General features: G+C 40.9%; 1 protein-coding gene across 2 annotated transcripts in view; it reads left to right on the top strand.

The window, feature by feature from the left end:
- The first annotated feature begins 4297 nt into the window (after positions 1-4297).
- LOC120557963 (metabotropic glutamate receptor 4-like) overlaps positions 4298-10923 on the top strand; it is a 158796-nt gene continuing 152170 nt past the window's right edge. For both annotated transcript variants that reach the window (XM_039798712.1, XM_039798714.1), the window contains exon 1: positions 4298-5199. In XM_039798712.1, coding sequence (XP_039654646.1) covers positions 4660-5199 — 540 coding nt within the window. In that variant the 5' untranslated portion in view covers positions 4298-4659. The remainder of the gene's footprint in view (positions 5200-10923) is intronic.

Below are 10923 nucleotides of genomic sequence, written 5' to 3'. Positions count from 1 at the left end.
GGGAGTTTTTCCTCGCCACTGTCGCACTAAATGCTTGCTCTTGGGGGAATAACTGGAATTGTTGGGTTTTTTTAAATTATAGAGTGTGGTCTAGACCTACTCTATCTGTAAAGTGTTTTGAGATAACTCTTGTTATGATTTGATACTATAAATAAAATTGAATTGATTCAGCTGCTGCTGTAGCTGGCATGGCCATGTAACAACACACTCTTATTTGCCTGAAGGTTATTGTATGGCCTTTTGAAATGAGTGAATAGTCTATTCTGAAACTTGCTTTAGCACCTGAGGAAAGGTTGTTCTCCTGATATGAATCTCCAGTAATTCTTGCAGCTATCTTTGACATTTTGTGGCTGGTAAGTTATTTTTCCCAAGTCTGCGTTGTACATGTTTATTAAAGTGTGCCATTACGCAGTGTTCCCCTTTGTATAGGCTAGATTTCGCATTTTTGATCGTCCTGTCCACTCCACTTTTAGGATGAGCAACTGAAACAGTAGCAGGACGTCAATGACTAGTCACAAAGTCAGGACAACCAAATAAACAACCACGCTCACGTACGGCTGTAGTCAGCTCCCAATGATCACAAAAACAGAATAATCGAGAAAAACAATTATTTAGCTCATTACGTTTTGCAAGAAAACTCTTATTTTCTCTTGTGTTCTAAATGAAAAAATAAAGTTTAAATAGGAAAAGTATTAAGGCAAAGTTCACAGTTGTTTGTGTTTTTTTTACTGTTGATTTATTTAACTTTTTCCACTTTTTTTTAAGTTCAATAATTGCAACATCTTTCCAGAAGTCAACGAGTAATCGTGTTAAATTATCGTGATTTCAATATTGACCAAAATAATTGTGATTATATTTTTTTCCATAATCGAGCAGCCCTACGCTCACGCGTGTTCTTTGAAATATGACAACTACATTAGCTTGGAAATTTACTGAATTTGACAACAAATTAGCCAAGAATTAGCTTGCCTCCCTGCTGCGAGGAGAGTACATCGCCGGGAGGAGAGCGGATGGCAGCTCTGGAGAATGACCTTCAGTAAGTGGCTGCAGCAACTCAAATTCAGCCAGCGCAAACTCCAGTGCTGGGGGTCACAGCGGGCTGGTGGGGCTAACCTGCAAAAACAGCAAATTTGCTGATCCGACAGGGTGGTCCCAGATCAGCAAACTTTCTGTTAACCTTAACCCTTTCCCCCTGCTGCTGAAAAATATCGATATATTGCCCAGCTCTACTCTGAGTCCAGTCCGAGTCGAGTCACGAGTCCAGAGAATAGCGATTTGAGTCACACTCGAGTCTGAGTCCAGGACTTGAGTACTCCATCACTGCGGTATACACACATTTTGTCTTCTCATTTAGCACCCTTGTGACTTCTTTGTTACCACTGTGTTCATTGCAATGCTTGAAAAGCAAACCAAAACTGAGGTTGGTTTACAGTGTATCAGACTTGAAAGTTGTAATATTATACAAAGAATCAAGTCTGAGTTAGATTATCAGTATAATACCGCTGAATTCTGGAAATAAGATATACAGTAAAAACATTGATAATGTATAGCCGGATTTCACTTTCTCTGCACTTTCCATTCGGTTACTTGATCACTACATGTCATGTTGAATAGAGCTCTGAAAGGTGGCCTGCCTTAACCCAGATACTTATAATAAAATTATACTTGATTTAAAATGGGATTCATAGGTCAACACATAAGAGTGATGGTAGTGTGAATGATTTATTCAGTGGATATAGCCAGCCCTCACCTAAAGCACAGCTCTTTAAGATTAAAGAGTGAATCACCTACATCCTTATCAAAGAGGAAACATCTGACACTAAACAAAACAAGATGATTAACATGATAATGCTCGATGTAATCTTGTGAGGTGTAAGATGTTTTTCCTTCAGTTGCACTCGTGATACTCCTTCAGATTGGCTGGCTGTTTTTCAGTCTGAAGGAGACATACGAGCTGTCTCCCCACCAGCTCTTTTGTACAAACATGAGGTTTGATAACATCGGTCTTGAAATCTCCAGTCTTGCAGAACAGTTTTTTTTTAACTCTTCAATTTGTACAGCTGTATTTTCTTCTTTTGCCTATCTATACCAAAGGATGCTGGCAGCTCACTGCCTTCGCCTCAGTGTATGCTCTGATGTTAGATATGCTGGTGCAGTGTTTGTATTTGGTTACAGGGGCTAAGGTGAGCTGGCTTGCTTTCCAGTTGTCATCTGCTTTGCAGCAGTTAAAGTGAACCTGCAGTGAATCAACTCTGAAAAATTACTTTTCACTCAGTAGGAGGTAGTTGGGTGTATTCAAAGGACCTTGTCACTTCCAATATGCTCTCAATGAATCTCAGCCGTTGCTGTTCCAAGGCTTCAACCCACTCTGCTGGAAAACCAATGTCTACAGCTCTATTCTGTTACCGTGTGCAGGGAGCTTGTTCCTTCAGAGCCTATTTCAGCTTCAGGAATGAACAGGGTGTAGATATGAACATACAAGGTAGCTTGTAGTGGCATATTTCGTGTCTTTATGACATGCATGCATTGTGTGTGTCAGAAAAGAGAAAAAGAAAAAAAGAAAAGGGAGGAAATGATAGTGTCAGAGTGTGTAGATGTGCATGACAGAATGTAGTTTAGAAACTCAAAATCCAGCTTGAAATCTGTACAGAATCTAATCTAATAATCGTCACAACAGTGAGACAATAAACAGAGCCACATCAAAACAGATGTAGTTAGGTAGAAAGCTGCAACAATTAGTTGATTAATCAATGAGTTGATCGACTATTTTGATGATCTATTAATCAATTATGTCAACTTGATGGTTCCAGCTTCTCCAGTGTGAGGATTAGTCACTTTTTACATTCTTACAATGTAGTAAAGTAAACATCTTTGCTGTTTTTGGAGTATCTTGATCACAAAAAGCTCACCTTGGGCTCTGGGAAATGATTATGTAAATGTTTCTTTATGTTTTATGTTTAACATCTCATCGATTCATCTGAAAATAAAGATTAATTCATAATGAAAATGATGTTAGTTGCAGTCCTACATCTGTCATCAGAGAGGTGAAAATAAGGTGTTAGGCTTTATGTTTTCAAGGTATTGAAGCTCTGTTTCTGTGTGATCACTAAGTGTAAACTATTTATAACCCTTCATGGGCAAAATAACAGGCACCAGTGTTCTGGATGATAGTTCAGTCATTCTGAAAATGTACAGTATCTTCCGCTGTGTTCATGGCTGCTTCGAATCAGAAGTCAGCTTTCTTATTGCAGTGATTTCTTAAGGTGGGTGGGTATTTTTTTGCCAATAAAAACTGCTCTCCATCTGTAATAGCATAATTACAATTTCAAACTCATGTCTTAAACTATGCCCCCATTGGTTTGTTGTACTTTGCTAGAACGCAAGGCACAGACTTTAGACAAGCTTAAGAGACTTTGAGACCCACTTATGAATTCCATTCCATTATAATATATGTAATTGATTTTGCCTGTAGTAAGCAGAAATACCTGGGTAATGCTGGAGAGGTCCATTTGGCACAAAGAGATATCAGCTTTATCCGTAGCTTATTTAGTCCTTTTGAACTTCCCTTTAAAACCTTGATGTTTCCGACGCTTTGTCAGGCTTTGAAGAAGTAATGTGGCAGCAATGGTGGTACATTTTCTAGAAAATATTGATTTCTTAGCAAATCACCAACACAGAACAGCATCCAAACTGCTACTGCCAACGGCAACAACACATTTTTGTATTACTGGAACCGTAAAACAGGCAGCACTTTTTCAATTTGATGTAAAATCTGTTTGATGTGAAATCAACAGCAAAAATAAGAAAACATAATGGTCAAAGAATACCACACTTCTATTGTGACAGTGGCTGAGTGCGTCCGCCGACAAGGTTAATAGATGAATATGAAGCGTGGGTATCTGACTCTCAGCCCTGTCAACCTTGAGTGTCCATAGAAACCTGTTGGATTTCAAAATGGTAGACGTAGGAAGACTATAGAAGAGAAAGAAATTAGTTTGAGAGCAGAACTGTCTCTTTGTTCCACATAATGCTGCAATGAAAAGGTTAAGCAAAAAAAGAGGTATTGAAAAACTCATACCAATACAAATCCCTTTGCCTTTTTTTCAGTTTTCTCAGTGCACTGTCTAACTACTCTTCTCTTTTTCATCTTTCAGGAATTCACTCTGAAGCCTGTGGACCTAAGCAGGCCTGGGGGCTCTGACATATACCAAATCCCTGCCCAGGGGGAACAGGGGAGATTAAAAACTTCTGATTGAGGCGGAGAGGAAAGAGACACAGAGGGGGGGGAGACGGAGAGAAAAAGCTTATCGTTCACCTTTGTTCTTTCTAATGCCCCAAGTGAAGGATCTCCATAGGCAAGTGTGTGAATAACAACAGACACCGGAGCAGCTGCCCACCACCGTGGTCAGATGATGGAGTGAGGGAGTGAAAGAGGAGAAGAGAACCGGATTACATCGTGTGAAATAGCAAAGCTCATATTCAACATAAATTGAATCCTGGAGAGAGGGGAGAGACATGAGAGGAATCCTTTTCGGTGCCAACTGCTTCAAGAGGTATTGCAATTAACCCCCTGGCCATCATAAAATAATACCTGGCTTCTGTTGTTTTCTGATTGCTGGGTTTGGTTGTACCGTGTGGGTCTGTGCTTGGGCCGCGGCCATGTTTCAACCCCCGGCTTATAGACCGGATCGGACCAGCCGGATTTTGGCGCTGCTGCTGCTTTTTCTTCTTCTTCTTCTGTACAGCTCCCTCAAGGCCGCTCAGGCTGCCAAAGCCAAAGGGCCGGGACACACACATTTGAACTCCATCCGCATTGACGGGGATATTTCCCTAGGTGGGCTCTTCCCAGTACACGCTAGGGGCCACGATGGCAAGCCATGTGGGGAGCTGAAGAAGGAGAAGGGTATACACAGACTGGAGGCCATGCTCTTTGCACTCGACCGCATCAATAATGACCATAATTTGCTGCCCAACATCACGCTAGGGGCGCGTATCCTGGACACCTGTTCCAGGGACACTCACGCCTTGGAGCAGTCACTCACCTTCGTGCAGGCCCTGATCGAAAAGGACGGGACAGACGTCAAATGTCTGGGTGGGGGAGCACCAATCATCACCAAACCTGAGAGGGTGGTGGGCGTCATTGGAGCCTCCTCCAGCTCCGTCTCCATCATGGTGGCCAACATACTGCGCCTGTTCAAGGTAAGACATCACAACAGCACAGTGATTTTGTTTATTTAGGTTTGATTGCCCACTTGGTATGTGTGAAATGAACTGAACAAAGAACATGAGCTGTATCTGCTGTTGAATACTGTTTGACATTTATACCTGTGATTTGGGATGTTTTTGCTTTATTGATCCTCTTATATATTTGCTTGAATAATTAATCACACTGGCTGAAAAACAACAGGAGGTGCTGAACAGTGTGAGAGAACAATATGTGTTAGAGATCTGCTGCCACACAATGGACACTTTAGAGAGAAGATACGATTGGTAAATCTCATCACTCTGACTGTTGCCCTGCAGGAGTTGGTTGCTAAGCAGTGAGCGGTATTGCCTGTCACAATACAGAAGTGATTAATAGGCTACTACTTGATTTCATTTTTATCCCCATGGCCTGTCTTCCAATCAGTTTGTTGCACACATCTGCTTACACTGTGGAAAAAATATGTTCCGTTCATAGACATTCAAACATTTGATGAATTATTTAGCGCATATTTTATTTTCCATCCAGCCGGGCATGGCAAGCGTAATAGCTCTTTCTACTTTACTGAAGGTGTGATTGCTATTTACTGCTCGACTCACTGCAAAATAATACACCTTTTTTACTTTTGAAAGAATTACTTTTTATAAAGTACTGTCATGTGTTTTAAATTGTCTCAAGGGCAATTACACATATATTACTCATATTACTCAAATTCCTTTCATTGGGACCGGCGAGGTAGTGGCTTATTTAAATTTTGTGGTAATTAAAATGAGGGATTCTTCCACAGATACCACTAAGACTTCAAAACCAACTTCAAAATGTATTTCAGATCCGCTGTGTTTTGCATTCTCCTAATAAGCTGATTATACTCCTGCTTCCAAAGTTTACCTTCCCCTTTATCTGGCATGAAAATTCATGCCTGATCCAAACAATATTCCCTCTTGTTTTGTTTTTGAGGCTGATTCAGTGTCTTACTTAAGGACACCTCAGAAGGCCAGGTGTTTACTGTCACCAAAATTAACCCTAACCTTACCGATCACAGCATCCCTTATAATTGTGGATTTTGCTGGGGCTGCCCCTTAAATGTTTAAGATTCGGATTGTCAATTGCGGATCTGCAGATTTGCACCCCATTTTGATAGTTGATGCAGCAAACCAGGATAACCTCATGCAAGGTTAGAAGTTTTTACAGCCCTTGTCTTGTCTCAAAATTACACAACTGCAAACTTATTGTAATTAGTGTTTCTACTCTTGAACCAGACCAGACTGGCACTGTTCCCTCCTCTGCCTTCCAGTGCAATCAACACTATGCCAATGCCATGCTGGAGAGATTCTCTGCAGTGTGATAGTGAGCTATTATTAGCTATGATTAGGACACAAACTTTTAATTTAAATAATAAACTGTGTGAATCTGGTGTCTTTACATCACTGATAAGTATAGTATTAGATGTGAGTATAGTGAGTTTTGAGGGTAATACATGAGACTTCACGTTACACTGTAGGAGTTTAGGGTGGGAAGGTGGGTCTTTAGGTGTGCTGCACTTTAGTGTAACTGGGCCGAGACCATGAATACCCCAGCATTAGTCATAGTTCTTGGTTAGGTAATATATATGTAAATATAGATGATAAAATGTACGAACCGCCTCACTACATAAAATCTGCATCAAATAGCCCAATTGGATTTGGGTACAGCCCATAGACTGTAAATTTAGTGGACAAGCTTTCGGGTCTGATAAGTGAAGTCAATGCAGAAGTTACTTAAACCTAGCCCCGCGGCCGCATCATCCTCCCTAGCTCAACACTCTCGTCAAAAATCGTCACATCCAGTTGCAAGAAAAACAAGATGGAGACGCTCGCTACGTCCACTAATTTTGTGTCTATGGCACATCCCCAGATTTTGGTAAGGGTGGATACAAGGCTTTTATTTAGTTGTTTTTTTATGTTTTTTTTGTCAATTAGTTCATCTAATACTCCACAGCAACAGCCTGCAGTATATGTATGATTTGCTAAGATCTCTGATTCAAGAGTGTTACAAACCACATGGGATGTATCCTGCTTGTCGAGGCCCCCAGTGTTTACCCAGAGTGAACTCAGTGTGACAGAATAGTTTTTTGCATCTATTATTTGTTCTAATGTATGTATGTTATTCTTTTTCTCAGCTTATTTATGAATGGGTGTGCTTTATATCTACCCGTTGATAAACACATAGTCATTTAAAGCCCTGTGCATGAACTCTTCATTTTTTCCTGTCTCTCACACATTAAATATGCGTATATGTGCGCTCACACAGGTAGGAGTCGGTGTGGGCCACAGTAATGAGCCCCGCCAGCAGCGTGTTCTTGATCCCTCTCTCACATGGAAGCCTTAAATCCTTCGTCATTAGCACAGTGCTCATTCCCTCTTCATTAATGCACGTAAGTGGTGTCCTTGCATATTTAATTTAGATTTCTCTGATCTCCTTTCTCTTTATCCTTCAATGTATATATTAGCATTCCCCGCTTCTGACTTTTCACATTCAGACAGCTTGAGGTTAAGAAAGCAGCTTCATTCAGATGGCAGGTTGAGTAGATCAACACTTTTTACCAGTTTATCTTCAGTTTCTATCACTTGGGTTTCTGAACCACTGTATTGAAAATCAAACACTTACCCAAGGTAGTCGCTAATCAATCAACATCCACTCTAATTGAATAACGGTCATTACAACAATCAAAAAAGAGACAAAGCTCTTGGCGTGATGTAAAGTGGTCTGGTCAGTTATATAGATTAAACAGTAAACCTTTTTTATGGAGAGTGGTGTGCGGTCATTTAGGAGGGGTCTGTGGAGTTATGGCTTCCCAGGAATCTACAGGTCAGCCAGATGCCAGTTGGTTCTCCTGGTCCTGATGGACCTGCTGATGGCCCCCGGAAGATAACCAACTTTACGACTGTCTCGTTACACGCCCTGCACCAGCAAGACATCATTTGCTGCATGATCTAGCATGCAGAGGGAAGAGGGACAACCACGTCTACTAGCACTGCAGCTAGACATAAATGTTTGCTTTAAATGGAGGCAATGCATGCACACGAGTACAAACTCAGCATACAGATGAAGACGGGCAGTCTCTTAGACATGTAGACATGCACATTACTGTATTCTTGCCCAAGCGGACACACAAACACACACACACACACACACACACGTACAAAACTGTACCACTCGCATACACACATACCATGTTTATGTACACTTACACAAAGAAACTCAAGCATACACAAAAGCAATCAAGCACATTTGCACGCAAACCACTTTAAACCCAGCAGCAGCAGCACCACCCTGGTGTAGTTTGCAGGTTTACAGAAAAAGTGTTTCCTCAGCACTCAGCTGCATACAGATTAGGTCCAGAGCAGCTTGATGAATATTTTACTCCAACCTTATGTAACGTTAACACGAGGACCAGGAACTGTAGCTCAAGAACATTTTAGTTTTGTTCGCCAAGAAGTGGGAGCCGCTGTGACAAGCAGTTGGGGAAAAGATAATTCATGATCACAGACAAGATATGTCAGATGATTACATTATTCATTTGCGTAGCAGATGTGTTCATAAAGCTGACACGCATCACAGATTGTACAACCAGGTCTGTCCCTCTTGACTCGTATATCAGCAGGAGATCCTAACAGGGATTTCATTTTCAACTCAACCATAGCTAAAGTTTGGCTCTTGTTCAGTGTAAAGAAAAAGTATTTTTTCTTTCATACGTTTCATTTATTTTATTCTGTGGTGCATAAGTAGCACAATAGAGCAGCGGTGACCCAGGAATAACAAGCTCAGTGCATTCTAGCCTTTAATGCTCACTGGAAATACTTTTGGTGGCTCCTTTTTCTGACATTACAGTTTACTGCTGGCTGGACAAAGCATCTCACATTCACTGAAGTGGCTAGTTTCAGCAGTAAAGGGGACCACACAAGAGTACAAAAAAAATGATCCATTTAGAGGAAGAAAAGTAGAAGAAAAATGATTTTGCATGCAAGAGACCACCGGCCTTCAGCATCATTCTGACATTTTCCCTTATCCTTAGTTCATGCTCTTGTTCTTAACATTTTAACATTGGAGACTCAGAAGCTGACATACTGAGTTATTGTTTATGCACCTTGCCATGTGTGTAGAAACCTTCTCAACTCTCTTGCAATGGCAAATCATCTGTCTCAGGAGGTCTCAGAAACAAAAAATGAAACATGAAACTATGTGATCATTCTTTTTACATTTGATCCATACCTGTGCTGTTACTATGCTGCTCTTGCATGCCATGCCATAATTAGTGTTAGGCAGTTAAATTGTTCTCAACCCTCATGGGTTAAGTGCTTTAAACTGTCAACAAAAAGTAAAGCAAATAATATTTAGTGCTGGATACAGCACAGACTATGAATAGTTTATTAGAGATTGCCCTGAGCTGCTGTCTCTGAGCCTTTTTCTCTCATGAATTAATGTGGGATTTTATACACGATAACATTGCTGGTAAAAACATGTAAATAATGAACCACCGTATTGAATAATACATTTTTAAGGAAGATTAGCAATTATGAATATACTGGCTGTTATTTCAAGTATAGTATGGATCAACGAAAGTCCATTGCCATTATAAGCATAGACAGTATATAAGAATGGACCAACAGATCCCGTTGCTCTGGACGGAGACCAGTGAAAGATATTAGAAGCACTTTTCCAGTGGGCGCTGAGCGTTACTGCGCAGCCTCCAACTGAGAGAGACAACGTAAATGTGACGTGAGCAACCTGTCTGAAAGTTGTAAGTCTTCTGGTAGCTGTGCCAAGAGAAATCTCATTCATTACCAATTTTGCAGAGACAGAGAGCGTTGGTATATATAAGGAGATAACATGGGCACAGGCTAATTCTTGCTAACTAAAATGCTAGTTAACATTAGTAATTAAACCTAAACATCTAATGTAAGTTGAAACTGCCTGCGAGCTTCTCCTGTACTATACGGTAATTCCTCTACTATGTGACAGTGAGTCGCTTGGTTATGACACAATCGTTAGCCTATTTTTACAAAAACGTCTGCTACGGAGCCATAATGTGAGATACAAGGTAATGGAACCTTTTATACATTGTCGTGTTTCTTTAGAAATAAACAATGGACAAATAGAGTCTTTAAACACTTCAGATGTAAAGTTATTTGCTGTCAAAGTGACGTCAAAATGAATGGCAGTCAATGGAATGCTAACAGAGGTGATATTGTTGTAGCATCAAAATGGCGCCATAGGAGGTTCGAGTTCTGAAGCGAAGCTTACCCACTTGATTATAAGCCTGACAATGTCCAGCTTCAACAACCTCCTAGCTAGTCACGATTTGCCAGACCTTCCACCACAGTGCTGCAAAGGAGGGTCTGGCTAGTCCACACAGCATTCCTGGATGGGATGCTGTGTGCTCTGGTTTATTGGCATTTCTTTAAACCAATCACAATCGTCTTGGGCGGCGCTAAGCTACGGAGCAACGGTGCCTCTGTTAAATAGCCTCAGGAATGAACTTGTTTTTGGGGAACATGTGTACATTAAAAGGTTGTTTTAGTCGTGCAACAGAAAACTCAGATTGGACAGATGGTCTAGCTAGCTGTCTGGATTTACCCTGCAGAGATCTGAGGAGCAGTTAACCATAGTCCTCATAAATCTACCGGAGTTTAGAATGCCAACACAAAGAAAGCAGAAGGTGACGGACATCTGGCCGAAAT

The sequence above is a fragment of the Perca fluviatilis genome, chromosome 4 (assembly GCF_010015445.1).
Source record: "Perca fluviatilis chromosome 4, GENO_Pfluv_1.0, whole genome shotgun sequence".
NCBI lineage: Eukaryota > Metazoa > Chordata > Actinopteri > Perciformes > Percidae > Perca > Perca fluviatilis.
The sequence above is the reverse complement of the archived record's forward strand: the minus strand, read 5'-3'. Positions and strand labels throughout refer to the sequence as shown.